At 41.8% G+C, this 24,665-nt stretch overlaps 2 protein-coding genes across 3 annotated transcripts; one reads left to right on the forward strand and one right to left on the reverse strand.

Moving 5' to 3' along the window:
• Window positions 1–277: 277 nt before the first annotated feature.
• On the reverse strand, window positions 278–6,280 carry SMIM45 (small integral membrane protein 45; the record flags this gene model as incomplete). The annotated part of the gene is made up of 1 exon (XM_081928728.1): window positions 278–6,280. The coding sequence occupies one exon, from the start codon at window positions 6,278–6,280 to the stop codon at window positions 6,074–6,076; it is 207 nt and encodes a 68-aa protein (XP_081784854.1). The 3' UTR covers window positions 278–6,073.
• A 9,830-nt stretch (window positions 6,281–16,110) lies between these two features.
• On the forward strand, window positions 16,111–23,147 carry CENPM (centromere protein M). Of its 2 annotated transcripts, none has more exons than XM_081928715.1 (6): window positions 16,111–16,404; window positions 18,623–18,702; window positions 19,568–19,666; window positions 19,825–19,949; window positions 20,438–20,529; window positions 21,474–23,147. In XM_081928715.1, exons 1-6 carry the CDS (start codon window positions 16,348–16,350, stop codon window positions 21,612–21,614), a joined length of 594 nt encoding a protein of 197 aa, XP_081784841.1. In that variant the 5' UTR covers window positions 16,111–16,347; the 3' UTR covers window positions 21,615–23,147. The 2 variants fall into 2 exon arrangements, with proteins under 2 accessions (XP_081784841.1, XP_081784842.1); XM_081928716.1 differs by having other exon boundaries at window positions 19,870–19,949.
• Window positions 23,148–24,665: the final 1,518 nt, after the last annotated feature.

Consider the following 24,665-nt stretch of genomic DNA (forward strand, 5'->3'; position numbering starts at 1 on the left):
ATCCAATGTGGGATTTACTCCTGATCAGGACTGGGCCTGTGGCAGTTTCTTGAAGAATATCACCCTGGCTGCTATGTGCTCCAGAAGGTGCAGCTTGTGGTAAGCAACTGATGACACAATTGTGCTTGTAGCAAACTGGTTTGAGCCAATTTGTATCACTTGTTCTGTGTATCAAACAAAACAAAACAAAAACCTAAGCCCCAGTGCTGTTGTGTAGACTGCTTGTTAAAAACATTAACATACATGCATCAGTGTAAACAAAGCACCATGCTCTTGATTGACTCCACATAGTTTATTAGAATTTCATTTTTTTTTCATAATACAGCACTATATAACAATTAACATGAAATTGCATTTCATCAGGAGCATCTATGACCAAACAGTGCAAAACTCAAGCTGAGAACATACTTTGCACAACATCAGACAGGGATGAGGTTACTTTTTGTTTTCCCTTAGCTCTGAGGCAAATGAGTTAAATTCACAGGATGGAACTATCATAATGGAAGAAAATTTTGTGGTTCGGGAGAAATAGGTATTTGTAGTGGAAAACAGGGTCACAGCTTAGTCATCCCCTGCCCATATTAAGTATTTTCCCTTAACTTCAGTCTGGTCATTCCTCCTTTCCCCTGCTCCTGATTCATCAGGGAGCAGAACTGGAGCTGTGAAAAAAAATTGCACAGTGAGGAACTCCAGTCACCATATAAGCATTGCAAGCAACATAGTTGGCTCTGGCAGTTCTCTGTATCAGGGTCAGTGTAGTAGGACCTCTTATTAACTTCAGTATATACCTCAGAGGCATTACTGCAGTTTTAAATTTCCTAAACCTGCTGGAGAGTCTGCTTTGTGCTTTACAATATACACAATAAATTTACCCACATATGCTGACAACAAAACCTAACAGCCCCAGTGCAGAGAATTAATGTGTATAGCAGAAGACATGTAGCTTCATTGATCTTCACAGAACAATCATGTCTGGAGAGTTACATGCCTCTTCTAGCTTCTATTAGTTCTCAGGGGGGACAGTTGCTGGGCATAAGGAATCCCAGATTCAGACTGAGCACTCCACATACATTCCCCCAAACAAGTCTTTATTGTGAGGAGCTCCTGAGAAGTCTCTCTCAGTATCCATCTAGTTGTGGCAGGTGACATGACAGTTGGGTGCTCCCCATAGCTATCCAGGTTCCATGGGCAACTTGCAGGTTTACCTACTTCCACAGAGAGGAAACCACCTTCTGCTCACTAATTGGTTGCTCTGGATTAGGAGAGATATCCAAAATAGCCATGATAATCCAAGGCACAACAATTTATGACTCAAGTTTCCAAACTCCATGTTGTTTTTCAAACGCAATTCTGATGTGTGTTTTGATTTCTGAACCATTAAGCTGTTCTATTTCCAAATGTTACAAGTTAATACAATAGTAAGAACCAGAACAAATCTGAAATCTAAAAATAAACAAATGTCCAGTTAAATTAGATTCATAACACATTTGAAATTGCTCCGAATGTCAGAGAAATTCTATGCATGTTTGCTCAGAAAATTAGTTCCTACTGTTTTTAATGAGACTTCTTAATGAGTCTGTTTAGGATTAGTCTTTGACTTTCACAACTTTGAACTTCAAAACTAGGTAAATTGAATGTTCCAGAGCATTGAGTAACTTTTCAACTTTCTTTAGTTCAGCTTTCTCACCTCAAAGAGTTACAAATAGAAATAACAGTTTAACATTTCTAAATTCTGAGCAGATTGAAATTTGATATTTAATTCTAATTAATCAGATTCAAACCCTGCTGAAATGTTGGTTCCAATAATGGAAAATACATACTGTCTCACAAAAGCCCAATCATGTAAAGCACATGATCCAAGAAAAGATCACATGGGCATAAAAATCCACCACTGAAACAGAACATTCACACATGAGATTATCATAACAATTACATTCTGAAGATTTCACAGGCAAACTGGTAGGTTTAGGAACAGCACAAAAAGTGACAAACTCTCAACAAATCCCCAAAACACCACAGTTCTCTTATGAGATTGCTCCATTATCAAAACAAACATTACGAACAAAAATATTTTTACTTCTTGTTCATTTGCAGGTAGGTAGCCCTATGGAGTAAGATACAGAATTGGATAGCTAAGACCATTTAAGACTTGGCACACAAAACAGTACAAAGCAAGAGAAGAGGCCAGGGATTCACACAGAATGTAGACAGGCCATTGGTTCTTCTAATTCTGATTTCCCCCTTTTTAAAATAATTATTGGTTGTCACTGAAGAAAACAGTATATGTGGTTACTATTTAATCAAAGTCAAGCACAAATATAGGCTGATGCCCCTTTGGTCTAAGTTAGGTGGGATAATTCTAACCATTTATCCTAACTCCCAGATTTTGGCACAAAACTCAGTGACTTGTTTTTGTTTATATGGTTGGCTTTTCGAAAATGTTTTTTGCTCATGAAACAGAAAACATACTGTGGATTTCATGCTGGTAGCAAATGCAGTTCCTCAATTGTCCTCAAGGACAGGAATAGAAAAGTGTGAGGAACTTCCACTGAGCTCTCACTCAATAGCACTCAATGTGAATCAGTTTGGGCTGATGATTGATCAGTCTCTGTGGCTGGAGTTAATTTTTATCTTTTCTGTTCAAAATTAAAATTACTGGACACATGAACCTGGGTAGCTGGTCTCACTCCCAACCACTTCTGGAGGGCGAGGATATAAATTATATACCCAGGTTCCTGTGCCCAGTAATTTTAATTTTGAACAGAAAAGTGAAAAAAATGTTTCCTTTCAGCACTTCTCAATATCAAGGGTATTACTCAACGACTATTTGCACTCACATTCTGCAGTTCCATTGAAATCAATATACCTACAAAAAGCTTGTGTGGTCACTGAGTCACTTCCTAACGGAGATTAACTTACACTGAGAGATACCTGACATAATATGAAAAGCATATTTGCAGCAGGCAGCGTCATGTGGCTGATTCACTGAAGATGCATCTCGTTTTCTCCTTATCATGTGAGGCAACCCTGAGAAAAGAAACTTGGGAAGGACAAAGATTATGTGGCTAAGTTCAAAAAAGTGTGTCATGATAAGTCCCACAGAACCCTCCACCCACTATGTATTAGCCGTCAATGGATAATGTAGCCTGTCCACAAAGTCTTTAAAACTCCTGGCCCCAGATAGGATACTTATTGCTACCCCCATTGCTCAGCCTGGGGTCCATTCATTTGCATTGGTAGCCTAGTCTTCACAAATGAAATCAAGGCTCAGAAAACAGGTCTCCAAGTGAAACTCAGAGACTATGGCTATAGTAGATATATGTAGTAACAAATGGGTCATGGATACAGGAAAGTGCCCATTTAGAGCAGGACAAGTTGGGAATGTTATGGTGCTGCCTTTTTCCTAGTCTCATGCCCTCAAACAAAAATATAATTGCTCCAATCCAGCAAAGGCAATCTGTGCACACAGAAGTAGGTTTGTGTGTGCAGGTCCATTTCTGCATTGGTCCACGGAGGACCCCAAGGAGGGATTGACTGTGCAGGGTTAAAAATAACCCTTAGCCCTTGCACAGATGCATGTTACGTGTTGGATCAGGATAATGCACCTCACCACTTGCTAACTGGATGGTTAGCTCTGTCTGTGCCATGTGATCTTTGCACACTGGAGCATGCTGCTCACAGCTAACCAAGACATTTGGGTGCCTTACAAACTCAACACATAGAGACACAATATAAACAAGCAATTTGCCACCCTGGTAGGGCATCCAAAAGTTGCTTTCTCAGGCAACCAACTCACTCTGCCTAATGGAAAGACTGGCCCAGATGCAGCTTATTGCTGCGTGCAAGGGTCCCTGGAGAGGGGCAGTCAATTTAAAACATTAGAATGCTTAAAATGGCATATAACTAGGCAAGATCCATGCTCTAAACACACATGACCCCACACCAGAAAGCTGCTCTGCTGTTTTGGGCACCTAGGAAATGGCGCCTCTTCCTCACAGAATCATAGAGTTGGAAGGGACCCCAGGGGTCCTCTAGTCCACCCCCTTGCAATGCAGGAATCTCACCCTGTTCTGTATATTTGAAGCAACACAAGTTCTGTGGACATTTGTGATGCAGGTAATGAGACCTAGTCTGGTTTTTACACCTGCTTTGAGACTAGCTCCACACAGCTGTACCAAAACACTTACCCCCACCTTGTGCTAGAAACTACCCTCACTCACACTAGAAGCGTCCTCAGGCAGCCACTCACAATAGATCACATACCACCCTATGCAATGTGCTATTCTCAAATTCAGCAGCTGCTGACAAAGCATGCCACACATTTTCAAGTGAGAGCGATCTCCGGCTGGCTGTGTGGTTTCATTGTGAGCAGACTGGGGAGGAAATCCAATGAAGGAGCGAGCATCTTTCCAGCAAGATTCGAAGTTCCTGCTGTACTGTGCAGTTGTCAGGGACTATGGCACTGAATGAGATCATGGAAGCAACGGAATGTATCCAAGTGTATGAGAAGGCAGCACTTGACAGGCGAGGAAAGTATGGAATGTAGAGAAGAACTATGTTCTACAAAACTATGGTGTGGGAGTGAATGCATTCCAATGAGGCATCCACTGTATAGACATGTCTCTGTAATTGGGGGATGATGTAGACATTAACAGTATGTGCTACCTTAACATGGAATGTACACACATGAGTACGGTAGAGAAGCAAAGGCACATGTCCCTAACATGAAATATATACTGGTGAAACTGATGTCCACAAGACTAGTACTTCACAGTGGAACAGATGTGTTAACACAGCACGACATACTCTGCCAACAAGGGAATGAAACATACTCTACAGTCAGAACTGATGCCCTGAAACAAAGGTGAGAGATAATATGGGCACAGTAAAACCAGCTATGAGAATACCCATCATGTCATAGGTCCTATATTCTGCCAATATTATCAGTATGCAATCTGCACACTATTAGATTAGCAGAGGTTCCTGCTCATTTTCACATGCATTAATGTTTTCATACAGTACTTTGGTAACATATCCCTAAAGGAAGTGTGGATCAAAGTGCAAACACTGTGTGGATAGAGAGCATATCTACTGCATAACTCCACACAACGGAGCTCCAGAAGCAACGTATAGAAATTAGAACTGCAGTGTGACTGCCTCTGGCTCCGTGGCTTTTGGTGTGGATGCAGAAAGGTAGGTTGTGTGATGGTGTTTCACAGTTTTCAGTCTGGCTGACAATCTAGAAAGTACAGTGCTAAACAGGGGACTCCTGATCAGACCACTTTAAAAGATTGCAGCAGCAGAGGATTGTGAAATACAAGCTTTTCACATGACAGCAGTCTGGATCCTCTAAGTATAGAGAATTGCAGACGATCCAACATCTAGAAACAAATTCCCCAATCATGGAGAAATAAAAGCAATTTGTTAACGGTAATTAATCTGCACAGACTTTTAAAAGTGAAATCTGAGTGAGTCAGTTCAGAGCCAGACAGGCGCTTGTGTGCAGTGAAATGATCTGAAATCAAAATATATACAACTTGGCTAGTAATGTGTCCTACTGCATATCTGAGCTCAGTGTTGGGAATGAGAATAGAATTCAGTCTGAGCAATCAATTTGGGGTTTTTGCCTCACCCAAGAGACTCTAAATAAAGTAATGAAATGGTGTCTGTTGTGAGGTTTGTGAGATGGGCACTTGTCCAGGAGGCACTCGACCAAAATACACGGGTCATGCAGAAATATTGCTTTCTTATACTTAAGAGGTCTAAAGCTCACGTACAGGTGTGACCACTCCTAGCAAGGTAACAAGAGCTCTTTATATATGGAGGATAAAAAATATCAAGTGATGGAGTGATGAACAAATTCAAAAACCAGAGAGTCTAAGTTGATATGAGTCTACAGGCCTTGCCTAATAGCAAAAAGGAACACTTCATTATCAGAGACCCAAGCAAGGAGTGGTTTGACCACATCACTTGCAGAAGTGCTAAGCAAACCAGAGTGCGCACAGTAATTTGTAACTTCAGGTGGGGATGGCTTTCTTCTAGATACTTCCAACACATCTATGCAAGAAGAATGCTAGACTTCAGGCACCCCAAATGCAAGGTTGTCTCGTATCATCAGTGTTTTCCGAAGGTCTCGTTCCATGATTGGCCTTTGTGTCCGCCACTTGTGCGCTTCCTGAAGCCCCGGCTCAAAGTAGTATATGCAAGCTCCAAAGCCCACCAAGATAAGAATGGAGATCATCAGATACATTGGCACAAACCAATCCAAGAAATGAGGCATGATTGCTAGAAAAAGAAAAGGTAAACATATGCAGTTGATGAGTATCAAAATCACTGTCAAACATATATATATTTATATAGACACTAGCGCAGCAGCTATGGGTGCCAGCCTATTTCCTATGACACCCACAGAAGGTCTCAGTAAATATCTCCTCAAAAATCCACAATGCATGAGAAGGTTTGCCCTCCTTGTTCAGTTCCTGTTTGCATTGGTTCAGCCTTTCTTACATTGAACATGAACCCTTAGACATGCCCACATTGGAGAGGTGCACTCTGTGAGCAAGTGCAGAAGAGGTTGATATAAGGTGCCTTTCTTCCATGGATGGGAGGGTGGGAAGGAACATGCCCACACAATTTTATGATCCTGTCTTTTCTCTCTCTCTTTTGGATGTGGCAGCCATTTTGTATTATGCTATGGCCCCACAGCAGCTCTTATGTGACTGGTACCCATTGTACTTACTGTCTCAGAATTCCTAATGTGCTCTCTAGCCCCACTAGGCTGATTGCAACTTTTGATACCCCACTTTTTTCTTTCTCCTTTAATCCATGCCTCACTTAATATATTGTCTCTTTTAATGCAGTATAATTATACTATGATTCCAAAGAATAATGCAAGTCTACTAAATCCACACAATAGCTTACCTTGAGCAACTGATTTTTTTCCTCTCTCAGATTGCTTGTTAAGAAGTGCTTTGTAAAGTTGCTATACCCCTGAGAGAGAAAATTGAGAAATAACAAATCATAATAAAGCAAGCCAATATGCACACATTTCCTTTATCTTTAGGCAGTATTTGGATTTTTAAAATTAAAATATTTTATCCAAGGCAGCTAACATCCAGATAGAAACAATGATAACCTAATAATAAAAACACAAACAGTATAGCATAAAACAACAAATAGGTGACGACGACAACAAGGGTGCAATCAGTTAATGAAACTTCTATTACAGTACTCTAGTCCAAATGTCTGTTCACAAAGTAACATATGTGGCGCTTGTCAAGCTATGAAGTACCGTGGTACCTCGGGTTAAGTACTTAATTCGTTCCGGAGGTCCGTTCTTAACCTGAAACTGTTCTTAACCTGAAGCACTATTTCTGGGTTAGTGGAGTGTGTAACCTGAAGCGTATGTAACCCGAGGTACCACTGTAGTCAAGTTGGTATCTTTAGGAATTTAGTGTCATGATCTAGAACCTAGCCTTCTGCTCCATTGTGTTCTGTCTCCTCTGTAAACCTGGCAGATTGGGCTTTACCTCAAGGTTGAAGTACCGGCCTACCTGAGTTGTCAGCTGATCCCACAGGCCAACTCCTGCTTTCTCCTTGCTCCTTAACTCTCATCTATGTGTTGCCATGAGTAGCAGTGCATAGTTCTGGTGCCTTTGCCACTCAACCTACAACCTAACCCTGGACTTCCTCTGGAAGTTCTGGCCCCTCTGATCCTGATCTCCCTCATCCAGAACTCAGTCTAGTTTGATCAGTGCAGCAGCTACCAATAACCTGAAGCTGATCCCTACTGAGAGCTAAAACTAGCCCCTACAACAAAGCCTTGCCACATGTTCCCACACATCATTTTACACACAGCAGGGAGGCTAGATAACAAGGCTTATGTTGTTGATTGGATGGCAAAGGCACCTTCAAATGGTACTAACTGGTCCCAGACTGTTGACTTCACTCCCCCTTTTATCCCAGCCATACCTCAACTGATAACACATTTTCCTCAACTCTATATTCCACTACTTTTCCACTTCCTAGACCCGCTAGCCATTCAATATAGATGAGCTCCATTTCCTGCTTTTTTCAGCTTCTTTCCTTTTTTCACTCAGGCTGCATCCAGTTGGCAGCTTCTGCCACCACTGACAAGTTAGCACTAAACTGCTGAACCTAAAGTACAGAAGATGTACCAAGTAGGGTGCAGTCATTATTTTCAACCCTGCAGCCACTGCTGGCCCTGTTAGATCCCAGCCTGTCATCTGGACTTGCAGTGATCTGCATGAGAAGACACACAGTCCTGTATGGCACTCAAAAATCCTCTGTCTGCAAGTGGCCTTAATTCATTATTCAATCATTCTTTGCTTCTAATATTGACTATAGCAATGACATATTTTGTGAATCCACTGATTCTTTCCCATTTTATCTCACATAATTTGGTTCATTATTATCTTAACCACTCCGTCTTCATCCCTAGCTGAAACAAAATGTTTAAAATATATATAACTGCATTTCCTCACAATCATTCCTTGTCCTCTCCTCCGATTCTGTGTTGTCCTTACATCTTTCCATTCCTCCCTTTTTTGTTTCTCTTACTGTCCAAATGCAAACTGTGTGAATCCTCTTCCGCTCCTTTTTGGTTACTCCGTGAACCAATATGATGCTGCTAGATAAAACAATAACTAACCAACAATGCTTCAAATTTGATGGATGAAGGAAGGAGCATTTCAGTACTTTCCACCACTGCTCTCTCCTACCTATTCAACCCCATTTAGCCACTCCCTAGCCACCACGACAGCATCAGAGAGAGTCAAGAATGAGACCAGACCTATACTTCCAAATCTGGTCCTGACCTCTAAAACAGAAGATGCTCCAAGGATCCTTCTCTGCCCTCCCAAGCAGAAGTTGCAGCAGAGGGGTGGGTAGGGACTCCTCTGCAGTATCTCCCCTTCTCAAATATGTGTCTGATATGTGGAGAAGCATCAAAAGCATTCTTCTTTACTGTCCTTCTCCTTGTGGGATCCTTGGTGTGGAAGGCTAAGCTCCTCTGCATCAGGGATGATGTACTGCAACACTGCTCCCATTAAGGTAGGAAGTAAAAGCTTGAGCTCAGGGTCATGACTGGAGAGGCAATTAGAACCCGATCCCAGAAAGGAGGAAATGTTGCACCTTCTCAACTACATTTCAGATACTTGCAGTCCATTTATTTAGTCCCACAGAACTTAATGGGAGCATTTCAGAGCTACACATACATTCCAACTGTCCCTTTTTGCCAGAGATAGCCCCTATTTTCTGGTACCCGCAATCCACTGTCCCTATTTTGACTCTATTTTGGAACATCAGGTTTTGTTAATATAAGCTGGTAGAGTTATTGGGAGTCGCTCTTCAAAGTACAGTTCTCTCCCTGGGGTCTCAAGGGTGTATCTGTCAATGCATATGAAGACATTTCAGTGATTTTTAGGGACATATCTTTCTGGATAACTTCACAGGATAACTTTCAGCTCATCATTACATGAATATGCAGTATGCAAAAAGAGCACCCAGCAATTTGGGGTGCAGCATGAGCAATGATCCTTAGTATAAGAACTAGGAAGTTACAAGCAGAGGCGTAGCAAGGTCAGGTGGTACCCGGTGTGAAATTTTTTTTTGTCAAACCACCCACCCTCCCATCGACGCCTTGGGGTAGGCTTGGGAGTGGCAAGTGAGCAAAGTGCCGAATGTCACCCCCCTCAGCGGTAACACCCGGGGTGGTCTGCCCCCCCTTCCTACACCTCTGGTTACAAGCATATTCTCATTTGGGAGGGCACTTCTATCTCTCATTTATACTTTAGAAGTAATGCCCTAATTTCATTTAGAGCTGATCACGGTAGCAGATTTTTTTATTTAAACCAGGCACAAAAGTGCCCTGTTTCACATACTCTGGCAACATATTGCCATAATTGTACAGAGGCCAAATCCATTAGGCAAAACACTGGCAGATATTTAAAAATATATATAAAGTTATATAAAACTGTGTACTCCATAAAGCAGATGGCAGCAAGCAACTTCTGGGTTACTTTTGCTGATGCATCTTGAATGAACAGAGGTGAGAAGGGAAGAGATGCCACATGACTAGAACTTGTTTTCCCTACCCCTTATTACTACAGCAAAAATGAGTAATATAGTCCAAGGAAGGAGTCTTCAAAAAGGGCACACAGAAATGAAATGACAGAGGTCACAAATGCATAAATGACAAATGGCAGGCTCCCTATTATTGAGAAGTGACAAAGTCAGGATACCATCTTGCATGCTTAAACAACATAGATCTGGGAAACTTCAGCTTAATGACAATGGTGCCACATTTGTAGTCTTTGGACAATCTAATCCCAGTGGTTTCACAAATGTTAAACAGTTCTGGTGGAACACGGATCGATTCCCATGGTGTGGAACAGATATCCCCTAAATTTACTCTACGGCTAGGCACAAAAAGGAAAGAACAGAACCAACACACAGCTTTCCCATAGCTGCTGAAACTATCTAGTAGGATCCAAAGGTCTACCACATCAAACAACTCTTAACAGGTCAAAAAGAAAAATGTAGGAGCTCTTTTTCCTACCAGTTTCCGGTCAAAAATATGTCAGCCTCAACTAGAAGTTAACTCAACCCATGCCAACTCAACCAAACTAGCAAGGATAGGCATTGGTTTCATATGGTGAGCCCCACAATCCTTAAAAGACATCCTTAAAGTGCAGCTACTGAGAGAGATTCAAGCAAAGGGAAGAAACAGGTGCCATTGACACCTCATACCAGAGTGGAATATAATAGCTAGTCATATGATGAGTAATTTTAATAAATAAATATCCAGTGAATCCTCAGATGCTCGTAAATGTTGTATTAACTTTGATAGGCAAGTATCCTATCCACCTTTTTTATCCTTCTCCTTTACTGCCACAAGCCTAATCACTTCTGCTCAGAAGTCTCAGAGACATAATTGGGACTCACTCCTTAGTGCTCTTAGACTGCAGCCACATAGATTAAAAATAAACAATACCCAGTAGAACTGGGACTATATTGACCCCAAATAGGGTTATTCAAATTCCTTTAAAAATCCACAAACCTTATTTATCTTCTCCATTCAGTCTCTTGCATCTCCCCATTTTTTTCATATGTGATATCTGGAGTCTGCATATGTCTGTTTTGAGATTCTGTTTATGCTAGTTTATGAAATTAAATGTTATTAAAATGGTATGAGGAACTGAAAGTAAAACTTCACCTGCCTAAAATCACTGCACTTCTGCAAAAGAATAAGGACAGCACAGCCTAAGACTGTTGTTATAGACTTTATATAAAATCATCATTAGGTCAGCATTGTAGAACACTATTCACACTCCTACTGATGCATGGTGGGTTTTTTATATTATTCTTATTTACACCACTTATAGAGCTTTATGATTAAGTAGTCTATACTTTTTTCTAGATAAAATAAATAAATTTAAGTCCCATGGTATGCATCTATATCCTCCTCTCATCCAGTCTCTATCACAGAATGTCTCTCCATCACTGAAGGTTTAAAGAAAAACCTAGCTTCTTCTCTTCTTTAGGAAAGGATTTTCTTCTATGGGCTTGGTCAGAACAAATGACCCATGTGCTCCCTTCCATACCTCAATTTCCATGGCTCTGTTTTTCTTCACAGTGCCCAAATAAACGAAGATGTATTACACATAGACATAATTCAAAGGAGATCCTTAAACACAAGAAGTCATGCATGTACAATTCCGGGCATGGTGCATCACCTACCTCGATCCACATACATGCTTCATTCAGACTACTGCTCTGCGATCTGTTGTTACCCAGGACAGAACAGTAGCATTCCGCTCATCTGATGCTGCTCTCTGCTGTATGGGTCAGAGGAAGGGACAAAGTGCTTCTCCAATGGAATGCAGTCCAAGCACGTCAAAGTGTCAGAGCAGTCAAGAGCATGGACAGAAATGAAGTGCTGCTTGCCCTGCATGTACGCATGCTCATGTATGCAATTGTAAATGACACACAGTCAAGCTCACTGCCTCATCATCTGAAGCTGCCGAGGACTACTCCCCCGCTCCCCCCCCCATTGCTCGCATAAATGGATCGGCTTTGGATTCTTTCCATCTTGCTCCCATTTTGGTGGCCCCCTCCCTTTCACCCTCACAAAAGAGGCAAGACCTTCCCCAACCAATCAAAACACCACAGCCAGACTATCAGCTGTTGTCATAGCAACAAGCCTAGAAAGATCTCCAGTGCACGTGGTACAGAGAATAAGCAAGCAGAATTGGGAGAGAGATAGATGCTCTAAGCTGAGGAACAGATAGGTAGCCGTGTTGGTCTGCCATAATCAAAACAAAACAAAATCCTTCCAGTAGCACCTTAAAGACCAACTAAGTTAGTTCTTGGTATGAGCTTTCGTGTGCATGCACACTTCTGCAGAAGAAGTACTGTATCTAAAGAAGTGTGCATGCACATGAAAGCTCATACCAAGAAATAACTTAGTTGGTCTTTAAGGTGCTACTGGAAGGAATTTTTTTTGGTTTAAGCTGAGGAAGTCAGTTTTAAATTGGATAAATGTTTGCAAATACAGTATAGTGATGTGTGAGCGTCAACAGAGACACATATTATGCCAACCCCAGCAACACTTAAAGTTGCCACTTTTGACTCCATGCTTTCCCAAACACCTGTAAACAGGTTTCTGCATGTGCATCACTTACTTGAACAGGAACCACACCCCATAAACTAATGCACATTAGATCTGCATTTGGTGCTACATTGCTTTCAATGGGATGGATTCTGATATTCATTCTATTGACCATCCTTGTGTATATTTTGACAGAACTAGTTATGTATAAGTATATATTTTTAACCGAAGCTAGTGCAAACAAATCAGGGCAATAATCCTGGCAGAAAATTATGGGCATGATACACATTACAGAGTGAGAAGTGAGTATGGAGGACAGGAAATCAGCAGTGAAGATGTGGTTGGGCATGGAGAATGCTGGCAAGAAAAGGGATTGGAGAACGCAGGGAATTTCTGTCTTTTCCTCCCTTACTAAAGTCAGGAGTGTTGTAATGTAGCAGTGCTGTATGAGCATGAGATCTGGGTTGGGAAACTGGGGAAAATCTTATTGGATGCCCCATGTGAAATGGGGATGACAGTCCCCCCCCCCCAGTTTTGTGAGCCCTTATCAGCCTTTGGGCCTCAATAAAAGATCCCACCTTGTAAGCTGCTAATACCAGTGATGCTTTTTTCTGGATGTTACAAAACATACTGCTAGTCCAACTGTCACCACAGAGGTTTCTGCAGAACATATTGCCCTGAAGAGAGTAGCTATATAGCTTCTTCTAAAGAAACAGGTGTCCTCTCCATTTTGTTGTAACATTTTTAAAATCAAAGCTATTGTTGTAATGATCTTTTGTAAAGTGCCTTGTGATGTCTGCCTGAAATTCCTTAAATAAATATCAAATTGTGGAAGAAGATCAATATGTAGCACTGGGAAATGCATTCAGACTAGTTAGAAGCTGTGACCTAGATTGCACAATAGCATCAATTCAGGCAATAACTCTAACTGCTTTATATAAATGGAGAAGTGACAAATGGGAGATAAAAGAAGACATCCCCCAATTTCTTTTATCTCCAAAATGTAGCATTGCACTTTTTTAAAAATTAAAATTCCCAATAGCAGTTTCTGGTGATTTAATGTTTTATTTATTTTTTGTTCTCATACCTTTACAATGAGCCTATTTCAGAATAATTCTCAATGAACCCTAACTGAATATGATGAGGAACAAAAGTATTTCTAGAGTTCTTCCACTTCACTTGCAATTTGTCTAGCATTGGCAATGTGCTGAACTGTCAACCTTTGTTAGGATTTTTAAAAATGATGTCAGATTGCATTAACACACACAGCCTTTGCATGGTCTGTGCTTTATGGTATTTCAAAAAAGGAAAGCACACAGGATGTGGTCAAAACCAGTTAGTGCCCATGATGCTGTTCATATTTTGTATTAGACCATTACATCATCTTCCCTCCACAGTAAAATAGACTATTATCAACAACAAAAAAGTCCTCAAGCACAAGAACAAGTTGGAAACATGTTATCCAAGTATAAAATGTTGCTAAATTGAGTTTTACTATGAAAGGAAACAGCAAACAAATTAGATTGGTTTGTCCTTGTAGCCACAGAAGGTTGATTGATCTTGAAGTCAGTATTTTTCCTGTTTAGTTGCTCATTTATCTATCAGCATCTGCTTACAAAGTTCTGCTGCTCCATAAATATTAGTAATAAAAAAACTCCTTAGACATAGGAAATATGGAGAAAGGATTGATCTTTCTATTTTTCATTTCAAAACTGATCACGAAAAGGAAGCCATTGTGAACACAGCAATACTGTATAACAGATTCCAAATTTTAAATATAAACAAACAGAACTATTGGAGAGATGGCATGAGATACATACACACAAGTCTTAAAACTGAAAACTATTAATTTTTCCTTCTGTGTAGGTCATTTAGCATAATTCTGTCAGGGTTTGAACATGAGAACCTAAATCAGAGACCTAGGTATCTTTTCTACGGTAGGTGGGCTTATTGGCCACTGTTAAGTGTTCATGTCCAAACACAGTGTGGCCACATATTTCAGCAGGCAACATCTGAGCGACACAAGTGGCTTAATAATGGAAGTTTCCATCTTTTTGGGTGTGGCAACCCACAAGTCCAAATGTATGGAGAAGGAAACAGCTAAGGAGGTTTGTCTAATTATAAGCAGTATATAAATTGTTCAGCATAAATGTAGAAACCTCTTGCTCTCAGGTCCTGCTTGCAGACTTCCCATTTGGGCATCTGCTTGGCCACTATATGAACAAGATGCTGCACTAAATGAGCCACTGGCCTGATTCAGCAAGGCTCTTCCTTGGTTCATATATTGTGGTGAATGACCTAGATAGCTCTATCTGAAGAATGTGGGTGTTGTGGGGGATCCAATATGAATTAGTGGCATAAGCCACCGCTGTATGGGATAAAGGTCTTGTCTGCTCTTCTCAGCACCCATGATCTTCCATATTATTATTTGTATAAACTCTTCCTTTCAACCAGTAACTGGCTTGGGAATCTGGGCATCTCCTCACTTTCCTGCCTTGCAGTTCCTCCTATGCACCCCTCACTGTGGTCCTGGGATCCCCCTATATACAAATGCACAAAGTGTGTGTGCGTGTTGTGGGAACTCCCCAGATCCCAGAAGTTGTCAACCAAGACATGCTTGAAAGAGACAAAAGCCACTCTCCTCCACAGAAAGAGCCGTACTAGTCACTCAAAACACCCTGTATGAGCCTGTTGTGGCAAGCCATCATTTCGTCTGCAGCCAACCACCAGTTCCCAGCTGTATTTCAATGCTGTCCTGACGCATGTTGGTGAATGATGGAAATGCTCCAGTCCTACGCTTTAATGTTTGCTTACATGAGTCAGTACAGCATCATAATACTCCAACAAAACAGTTTTAAGAGTTATCATCATACCAGTTATGGAGTGAAAGCAGTAATTACTTGGGGTTTACTTATAAAGCCTGCTACCCTTTTGCACAGGCTTTGCAACCTGCAGGTTGGAAAATGCTGGCTTAATACAATATTTGAGCAAAGAAATTTGGATCATGTGCTTTATCTCTATTTTTAGCCAGTTACCAGGCAGGAGAAGAGGAGGAGGAAAGAAATTGCCCAATTAAATTAATTTTCCTAGATGGGTGCAAACAAACCCCTGAACTTCTCCCCTGAGAAGACAAAAAAAATAAATAGATATATCATTAAAACAAACAATAGCGTTCATTCCCTAGGTATCTATAAGGTTTACATGAAAGGTTATAATAAACCTAACACTGCTGCAGAACCACTCCACACAAAATAAAAACAGTGTCGTTCCAGAGGCTACGTTTCTACAAATTTGCCTCCAGCTTATTATTTTATTTAGAGTGAGCGCTGCTAGAAAGCCAGTTTCCCTCTTCCACTAACTCCCCAAGGCAAACCTCTCTCTTTATAGCTTCACACCCCGCCCCCTCCCTCACGAGCCTCTCACGAGCAATGACGTCACGCAGCGCGCGCAGGTGCCAACGGCCACCCCCGCATGTGCCCTACATAAGACACCAGAAAAGAAAACGTTTGCTGCCCGCGCGTGCGCCCTCTTCCCTCCAGCAGGGTTAAGAGCCAAAACTCCGCATGCGCAGAAAAGTCCGGACTCCGCAATGCATCTACTATAGAGGCCACACCCCCGTCCTCCTTTTATAGCAGCGACGCGTAAAAAGACGTTTTGGTGACGTAGGTACTGGCGGCAGTTTGAAACCTGAGGTCGCGCCGCTGTAATTTGTGATTATGGCGGCGTTGGCTGCTTTTGCCAAGCTTCCAGCAATCAACTCGGCCACTGTTTTGGTGCGTATTTATGAGACGGGGGGAGGGCGGCAACCGGGAGCGCAAATGGGCAGTTTCTTCCCCGCTTGCTTTTGGCCGGGGCCCTGGCTGTTCTGACTTAGAAAAGTGAGTTCCCACCTCGGACAATCAATGCGACGCCTTAAGTTTTTTTTTTTTTTAGCCCGCCTTCCGGCTTCTCTCATTGGTTCCCTCGCTGCTTTCCCGTTGGTTTTCTATTTTGCTTGTTGTTGTTTAGTCGTTTAGTCGTGTCCGACTCTTCGTGACCCCATGGACCAGAGCACGCCAGGCACTCCTGTCTTCTACTGCCTCCCGCAGCTTGGTCAGACTCATGTTTGTAGCTTCGAGGACACTGTCCATCCATCTCGTCCTCTGTCGTCCCCTTCTCCTTGTGCCCTCCATCTTTCCCAACATCAGGGTCTTTTCCAGGGAGTATTCTCTTCTCATGAGGTGGCCAAAGTATTGGAGCCTCAGCTTCACGATCAGTCCTTCCAGTGAGCACGCAGGGCTGATTTCCTTAAGAATGGATAGGTTTGATCTTCTTGCAGTCCATGGGGCTCTCAAGAGTCTCCTCCAGCACCAGAATTCAAAAGCATCAATTCTTCAGCGATCAGCCTTCTTTATGGTCCAGCTCTCACTTCCATACATCACTACTGGAAAAACCATGGCTTTAACTGAATGGACCTTTGTTGGCAAGGTGATGTCTCTGCTTTTTAAGATGCTGTCTAGGTTTGTCGTTGCTTTTCTCCCAAGAAGCAGGCGTCTTTTAATTTTGTGGCTGCTGTCACCATCTGCAGTGATCATGGAGCCCAAGAAAGTAAAATCTCTCTCTGCCTCCATTTCTTCCCCTTCTATTTGCCAGGAGGTGATGGGACCAGTGGCCATGATCTTCGTTTTTTTGATATTGAGCTTCAGACCATATTTTGCGCTCTCCTCTTTCACCCTCATTAAAAGGTTCTTTAATTCCTCCTCACTTTCTGCGATTAAGGTTGTGTCATCTGCATATCTGAGGTTGTTGATATTTCTTCCGGCAATCTTAATTCCGGCTAGGGATTCATCCAGCTCAGCCTTTCACATGATGAATTCTGCATATAAGTTACTTCCATGCTTTGGTTCTCTACCGTCACTAAACCAGGAGTGCTTTTGTTGTTGGCTCAGCTGCTGAGCTGCTTTGGGTAGAGGGTTCGAGCCGCAGGCCATGTACAGAGTTCATTTCCCCTCTAATTTCCCCATCAGCTCTTTCCCCTCTTGAGCTAGGAGGAAGGATGGATGAAATTTGAGCCCCTTATTTTACTACGTCAGACATGGAGTTCCTTAGCCTTGGTGATGGGAGCCGCATCTGCTAAAGTTCTCCCATCCAGTGGAATGGTAAAGCTGAACCACTGTTGACTCGGGTAACTGAAGACCAGCCTTCTCCAACCTCGTGCCCTTCAGCTGCTTTGCACTACAACTCCCAGAAGGTTGGCGTTTTGAATCCCCACGACGGGGTGAGCTCCCATTGCTCTGTCCCAGCTCCTGCCAACCGTGCAGTTTGAAAGCATGCCAGTGCAAGCAGATAAATAGGTACCACTGTGGGGCGAAGGTAAACGGCATTTCCATGCGCTCTGGTTTCCGTCATGGTGCTCCGTTGCTTCAGAAGCGGTTTAGTCATGCTAGGCACACGACCTGGAAAGCTGTCTGTTGACAAACACTGGCTCCCTTGGCCTGAAAGTGAGATGAGCACCGCAACCCCATAGTCGCCTTTGACTGGACTTAACCATCCAGGGGTCCTTTACCTTTACCTTACAACTCCTATCATCCAGCAAAGCTGCAGCCCAAAACTTCCAGAGGGTGTCAGATCCGGAAGGCAGCTTAAGACAAACAATCAGAGAGTTGGGCATAGGGCAGGGGTTGGCAAGGTTTATCTTGCCTGAGCTGGATTGGTCCTGTGGAGATTCCTTTGTGTGTGCCTGCGATTTCCTGCATCTGCGCAGACGTGATTTCCGGCGCCATGGAAGCGAGTACCCACACAGGGACGGCTCGTGGGCCAGTCAAATGACCTTCATGGGCCGCTTCCGGCCCATGGGCCTTAGGTTGCTGACCCCTGGCGTAGGGGCTGGACTTGAAAAATGAGGTGTGGAGGGAGATGGGGACTTTGGGGCAGGTAACTTGTTAATTGATCTCTTATTCATAATTCCTTTTTTTTCTCAGCTATTCGCCAAATTTTATTTTTCTTTAATAGTTGGTGGGAACAAATGAAGATTTCCAAGAACAGCTAGCGGAGACAATGCTTAAGGAAAAAGAAGATTTTAAAGTAAATATGTAAGTGGTGAGAGAACTTAAATTTCTCTCAAATCTGGAAACTATCGTTTGAAAGATACTAGTTTTTTGTTCTCCTTTCTGTTTTGAGGTTACTATGGAACACCATTGTTCTACGGTAGTGAACTGTTTTGTACTGCAAGGTTGTTATGATGGTGGAGAAAGTGTAATGTTCTAAAACAAGCAGAATCTTACAACCCATTAATGGCCCTTGCAATACTGAGTTATTGATTTTATTCATACATGTAGGAGCTCAGTTGGTTAGAGCAGCAAGGCTGCAGGTTCGATTCGCATATGGGATGGCTGCACATTCCTGCATTGGAGGTGGTTGGACTAGATGATCCTCAGGGTCCCTTCCAATTTTACAATTCTATGTTTCTGTGTGTTTTCTGGGGCACAGTTTACTCTGGACTTGGCAGTGGTAGATACTCTCTTCAGTTCGGAGAGCCTAAAGTATATATCCTTCATTAATATAATAGTGCTGTTGCATTGTTCAGCAGTGTGTAGAGTTAACACAGGCTTCCTCGGCCCTCCAGATGTTTTGAGACTACAATTCCCATCATCCCTGACCACTGGTCCTGCTAGCTAGGGATCATGGGAGTTGTAGGCCAAAAAATATCTGGAGGGCTGAGGTTGAGGAAGCCTGAGTTAACATATTCAGACTTTAAAGAGAGCCATTTAAAACTGCAACTTGCTTGATCTCTTATGTTCAGTTAGATGTTCTATAAGATTTCTATCTTCCTGCTTGAAGTGGTTTAGTTGAATGAATCTGTGTTCATGATATCTGTTTTTCCCCTTCCTATAAAGCTTTAGGTTAAATCTATCTGTTTTGTAGCCTTAACTAAAAATGCACCTTGGTTTCTTTCAGCCACTTGACAAGGTCTCTTCCTTTACCTGCAGAGAGAGATCACATCCGGCCTCGAATTGATCTGATTGTTTTTATGATTAATGTAAAAAGCAAATACAGGTATGTGTAGGAAAGATGGGTATGAAGGAAGTTCTTCTGTTAAAAATGTTAATGTCAGTGTGGCTAGAGTGTTGGGTATGGATGTGGCAAACAAAGATAGAGATGCCTTGATAGCCATGAAGCTCACAGATTAGTGTTGCACAACTTCTATCTTTCAGCTTCAACTATCACACTGGGTGCTTTTTTATTTGTTTTTCTACCAGTTTTAAGGATATCGAATCTTCACTGCTACATGTAGATGCCAACTTTTTCCTTGGAAAAGTGTGCTTTCTGGTCATAGGTGGTATGTATAAAATACATTTCTTCTTCCATGTTTTATTCTTCAAATGTTTTTCACTAATTGTTTAAAGCTTTTAAAGCATCATAGCCACAACTTTATTGTGCAGCTGATGCATTGCCCCAAATGTAACAGGATTCCATCTGAATTTTGCTGTTGACATTGTTTTCTTCCTCTTCAGTCCTCAAAATGGTGCACTTCTGCTTCGTTATTAAGAGATTGAACCATTTTTTAAAATACAAGTTTGATCTTCTGTAGTGGGTCCAATAAGAATATCCAAATTGTGGTCTACATCCACTAAAAGACTAATGTTACACAATTATACTAGAAAGCATTGGCTTTAATATTTGAAGGTTTTTTTTAAAAAAACCCCACAAAATATTTTTGGTATTTGAATGCACACTTAAAATAAATATGCATAAATCACAAGAAAAATACTGTTGTATCAGGGAAAACAGGACTGAACATATATTTCTTTTTGTTCTCTTTCATAGCATGTGAAATGAATCAAATCAGTGTGGACGTGGACACTGTCTTGAAGCTGGCAGATTGTTACTGCAGCCCTGTGCTATTCTGTGAACTGGAAGTAAGAATCCTTGGGGTTTTTGCTGTTTGATATATTTTTTTACTGTAGTGTGAACCAATACTGCAAATTTGTATCTTATCTGGGCTTGTACACTTCTTGTTCCATTCTCAGCTACTGTGGCCATTGGCACAGGCCATGACTAAAAGGACGTGGAGAGAGGTATGGGTCTGGAAAACCTAGAATGATAAACAACAGACATAAAAAGCTAATTGTCAACGTTGCTTGACCAGAGGTCCACAGTTCCTTACTCACTGAGCTAAAATTGTGGTCATCGGGTTTTCCTTTGTCCTAAGTATGTACTGTGTGCCTGGGTCAAGGAAGTACCCCACCAACCTTTCTGCAAAAAGCATGCCAGAGAGCTTGCTAATTTGTTCTATGGTCCTTGGCAACATATCAGTCAAACAACATCTCCCCCCCCCCCCATCCTAGGAGAAGACGGGTGGATCACCGGACAACTGCTAGGATGGTCCTGTCCATCTCTTCAGCTCTAATATTGGGGAAAGCCAGGATGCTGCTTTAATCCAGTTATCCTTTAATTCCTTCCTTTCTTGCTCTCAGTTATGGTTGTGTTAGCAAACCAGGTCTCAAATTCAGGCATGTTTGCACTCACCAGTTTTAGGTGGGACATGGCTCATCTCTTCTTGCTTGGTTAGAACTCCATCTGTTGCAGAACTGGAGTTGATGCTTGTTTTATTTAACCGGGACATTGTTCAGATACTTTCTGTATTGCAGTCTACCTCCTTTTGACTTCCAGCACACTGGGACAACTGCCGGCTAAGTATAAGTGGTAGTATAAGGGGTAGTCCTATCTTTTACGTTTGCTTTTAGTGACCTTTTGGTTTTTATCAGTTATATGAAGCAAATGTATATTGATGACTGTTTCTGTCTCAGCATCAGCCTTAGCTTCCTTACAACTATTAGATTTTTCTCTCTCCCTCTTCTAGTGTGAGAATACTAGGATTTCCACAGCTCGACAGCTGCTCCGGATGCTGCGGATATGTGCTGGTCACGTGTCAGGAGTTTCTGCACTCTCCTTCAGTTCGTTAATGGGAAGTTACATTGATTACTCCAGTATCATGGAATAAAGTTTTCTATTTTTCACTCATCAGTGATTTCTGGGTGAACTAACAATTTCTGTGCCTCTTTGACAAAGAAATGATGCCACATGTCATTTATAGTTAATAATGATACGTTTGTGTGTGTTTCAGAAATAAAGTTTATATAATAAATAATATTGAATAGAAGACAGGGCACTAGAAGCAGAGATTACATAGCTTCAAAATAGCCAAATTGGTCCAAGGACAGAGAACCCACCTTCTGGACTTTCTAGATAGGCATCTTTGTTTATCCAGTATGTCTGTATGGTCTTGTGAGGGGTTTCCAATACTCTGTGTTGGGAAACTAATCAGACAGCCAAATGGCCAGCAGGTCAACATGGAAAGGCAGTTAAATGTAAATCTATGTTGTGCTTCCAGAACTAATTGATGGGGCAAGGCTTTTAATTCCAGAAATCCAGCTGCAGGTTGGCAACTACAGTTAAGTGGAAGAGTTGCCTCTGAATTCTAACACAAGCATAAAATGATGTAAGTGTCTCTTACATGCCTGTACATTTATGCTGGTGTCTACTAGACTCTTAACAATTATGTTTTGTTGAGTAAAGCAGAGCCTTAATGACAATCCGCGCAAAAAGAGGATGGGTAACTTGACCAGCCCTAGAACATTAATGGCCTTTTTGATGGATAGGCACACACAGTCCAGTCAGATTGTAAAACACATCTGTTGTTTGTGCTAGTTAAAAATAGGTCTCCAGAATATAGTACTGACAGCAAAGTAGGTCATATCAGAGTATGGGTAGACTGAGCATGAAGAGACATGTTAAGTTGAACTTTGAGTAGTTGGGAAGAAGCTGCAAATAGCACAGAAGCTCTTTTTACTATAGTACTCCTGTCCCTTCCCCGATGGGTTAGTTTTCCTACCCAAATTCTGAGATTAATTATCCCTATTATGGATAGTTTAAGAAAAATTGCTACTTCAGTGGGAAATGAAGGCTTGCCTTTTTGTTCTTGAGAGCAGGATGGTGTGCAACATATGCTTACATATGTGGTGTGTATGAAAAGGTAAACATTACTATACTACGGTCTTGATTGTGGAAAATATTTGTATGTTAAATTTATGCAATATGGAAAATAGAGACTACTTTATTTATTATTGCTGCATTTTGATATCACCATACTTGGTCTGGAGAACAGCTGAAGGGAAGTGAGAGCTATTTCAAATGTAATTAATTTCATACATGATATACATCTGCACAGGTATAGAGAAAAATGTAAATCGTGTGACCAATCGTGGCCCTGAAATGCAAGAGGTTGCCTGTGCTGTTTCCTTGTACTGTATGTAGCTAGTGTTTTTTCCTTTGTGATTCCTTGCAGTTGTCAGTGTAACCACAAGATGGTAGCAAGACCTTTGTTAAATACCAATCATGCTCAGAAGCTTTAGGGCTAGGCTAAGCTTCCTGCTACTTATAAAACCACTGTATGTGTTGGGTATCTGATCCAGGAAACAGAATTCCTAAATACAGCATTAAACAGCAGTTCACAAATAAATGTTTAAAGTTACAATTTCCATTTTGCTTTTATTTCATTGCTGGCTTGAATGGTACAAAAGCCATGGCAGCTAATTGGGTTTGGTCAATTATCAGTGCTAATTGGTAATTTGCTGTTATTACACTTATGTCTAAAAGGAAAATCCCATCTACTTCTTGTTAAAATGCCAAACGATTCTATCTGATTGATGGAAGCAGTAAGGTATTTGACTTGTTTACCACATCTCTTTAAATGAACCTTTTCTCATGATGGATGGTAACTTACACAAAGATTAAACAGCTGATGACAGCTTTTTGGCCTGACATGTTCCATATATTTTTCTTTAGGAATTGCAGCAACAAGCTTAAAGGTCACTACACTACATCAAGTACTATGCCATCAGCAGTTCAGCCATAAATATGGGCACTACTGGTCTAGGTTTGCCTTCATGGTTTGTAATGTGTAAGGAGCCTATATGAGGCAAGCTCTTTAAATAAAATCTTTAATCACTATTTCAATAAATTTTGTGCCTCTGTACTATAGTAAGAGGGAAGAGCAACACATTCCTGCCTTTTCAAATCTAGAATGTAGGGTTATGTTAGTGGCGCTCTGGGTTAAGCCACAGAGCCTAGGGCTTGCCGATCAGAAGGTCAGCGGTTCGAATCCCCACTACGGCGTGAGCTCCCGTTGCTTGGTCCCTTCTGCCAGCCTAGCAGTTTGAAAACATGGCAAAGTGCAAGCGGGAAGGTAAATGGCATTTCCATGCGCTGCTCTGGTTCGCTAGAAGTGGCTTAGTCAGGCTGGCCACATGACCCGGAAGCTGTACGCCGGCTCCCTTGGCCAACAAAGCGAGATGAGCGCCACAACCCCAGAGTCGTCCGCAACTAGACCTAATGGTCAGGGGTCCCTTTACCTTTACTGTTTAAGGCTTGAATGGACTCAAAGAAGAAGAAGAGTTTGGATTTGATATTCTGCTTTATCACTACCTGAAGGAGTCTCAAAGTGGCTAACATTCTCCTTTCCCTTCCTCCCCCACAACAAACTGTGATGTGAGTGGGGCTGCGAGACTTCAAAGAAGTGTGACTGGCCCAAGGTCACCCAGCAGCTGCATGTGGAGGAGCGGAGACGTGAACCTGGTTCCCCAGATTACGAGACTACCGCTCTTAACCACCACCACACTTCCCAAGCTTTAATTTGACATTTAATTTTAAAAGCTCCTGCTTTTACTTCTGGACCAGTTCCCACTTCTAACAGATTTATATTGTTTGCTTCTCTTCTGAAAATGGAAATTACTACTTTCCTGAACTGGAACATATCCGGGATGCCCCCCCCCCCCCCGATGGGTGAGAACCTGAGTCAGAACCAGGGAAGTCTTTTCTTGATTCAACATGAAACCCTAGATTGCAAAGGCAATCTAAATATTGCTTGGGTGTCCATCTAGCACCTGACCACTGATGGGGCCCTCACCAAGGTGTTGTCTAGATCAGTGTTTCCCAATCTTTGGTCTCTAGCTGTTTTTGGACTACACTTCCCATCATCCCTAACCACTGGTCT

This window comes from Podarcis melisellensis (assembly GCF_964234715.1).
Source record: "Podarcis melisellensis genome assembly, chromosome: 10".
NCBI classification, from domain to species: Eukaryota; Metazoa; Chordata; class Lepidosauria; order Squamata; family Lacertidae; genus Podarcis; species Podarcis melisellensis.

Excerpts from the sequence above, each read along its gene's own strand:
- CENPM (XM_081928715.1), top strand. The coding sequence starts at position 16,348 with ATGGCGGCGTTGGCTGCTTTTGCCAAGCTTCCAGCAATCAACTCGGCC. Across the intron at positions 18,703-19,567 it reads GAAGATTTTAAAGTAAATAT|CCACTTGACAAGGTCTCTTC; the intron begins GTAAGTGGTGAG and ends GGTTTCTTTCAG. Across the intron at positions 19,950-20,437 it reads GTGCTTTCTGGTCATAGGTG|CATGTGAAATGAATCAAATC; the intron begins GTATGTATAAAA and ends TCTCTTTCATAG.